Source organism: Trypanosoma grayi (assembly GCF_000691245.1).
Source record: "Trypanosoma grayi strain ANR4 Tgr_1987_V1, whole genome shotgun sequence".
In the NCBI taxonomy this organism is placed as follows: Eukaryota; Euglenozoa; class Kinetoplastea; order Trypanosomatida; family Trypanosomatidae; genus Trypanosoma; species Trypanosoma grayi.
In genome coordinates this window covers 424-1,063 of record NW_008827605.1, presented here as the reverse complement: position 1 = coordinate 1,063, position 640 = coordinate 424, and the positions used below count along the sequence as shown (strand labels likewise).

At 62.8% G+C, this 640-nt stretch overlaps 1 protein-coding gene across 1 annotated transcript; it reads left to right on the top strand.

Moving 5' to 3' along the window:
* Positions 1-236: 236 nt before the first annotated feature.
* Positions 237-638, top strand: DQ04_19871010 (hypothetical protein; the record flags this gene model as incomplete). The annotated part of the gene is made up of 1 exon (XM_009317866.1): positions 237-638. A coding segment is annotated over one exon (402 nt), but the record flags the coding sequence as incomplete, so codon positions are not given.
* Between the last annotated feature and the right edge of the window lie 2 nt (positions 639-640).

The following is a 640-nucleotide window of genomic DNA, read 5'->3' as shown; positions in this document are numbered from 1 at the left end:
TCTTGCGCTCTCAAGTTCAAGGCAAAGGGCACCGCGAAGACGCTCGCGCGCGGGAAAGAGAAGAAGAAGAAGGAGAGGAAAGGGGAAGGAGGGGCAAAGGAACCGCCAGTGCGGCCAGCCTGAAAGGCCCGTTTCTTCTTTTCTGTCCTTTTTTTTTTGTGTGTGTGTGTGTTGGCTTTGGGTTTGTTTCTCCTAACCTCGTCTCTCGTCTTCTTATACAGCGCGGCGGTGGTTGAATGGCCGGCAGCTCTCTCCGTGGCGACGACGACACGGCAGCAGCATCACCAGCACCCGCGGCGGCGGCATCTGCGCTGTGGCGTCGCTTCGTGGGGGTGGATGTCACCAACACATTCCGCGCACTCTTTGCCGCGCAGCTGTCTGCTGTCACCGACTGCCGCGAGTTCGTCACACAGCTGGCAACGCTCATGCAGCAGTGGCGGGCGGAGCGGTGGAACGACATCTTCATCGGCGCCGCGGCGACGAACGGCGAGCGGCGCGGCCGACGGCGTGGCAGCGACAACGACGACGCAGCAGAAGCGGCGGCAACGGTACAGCGGCAGCGTGGTGTGGCGATGTACTACGAGTCCATCCGTGTGCAGCGGCTGATGGAGGAGGAGCTGCTGCTGGCGCCGTGCAGCGC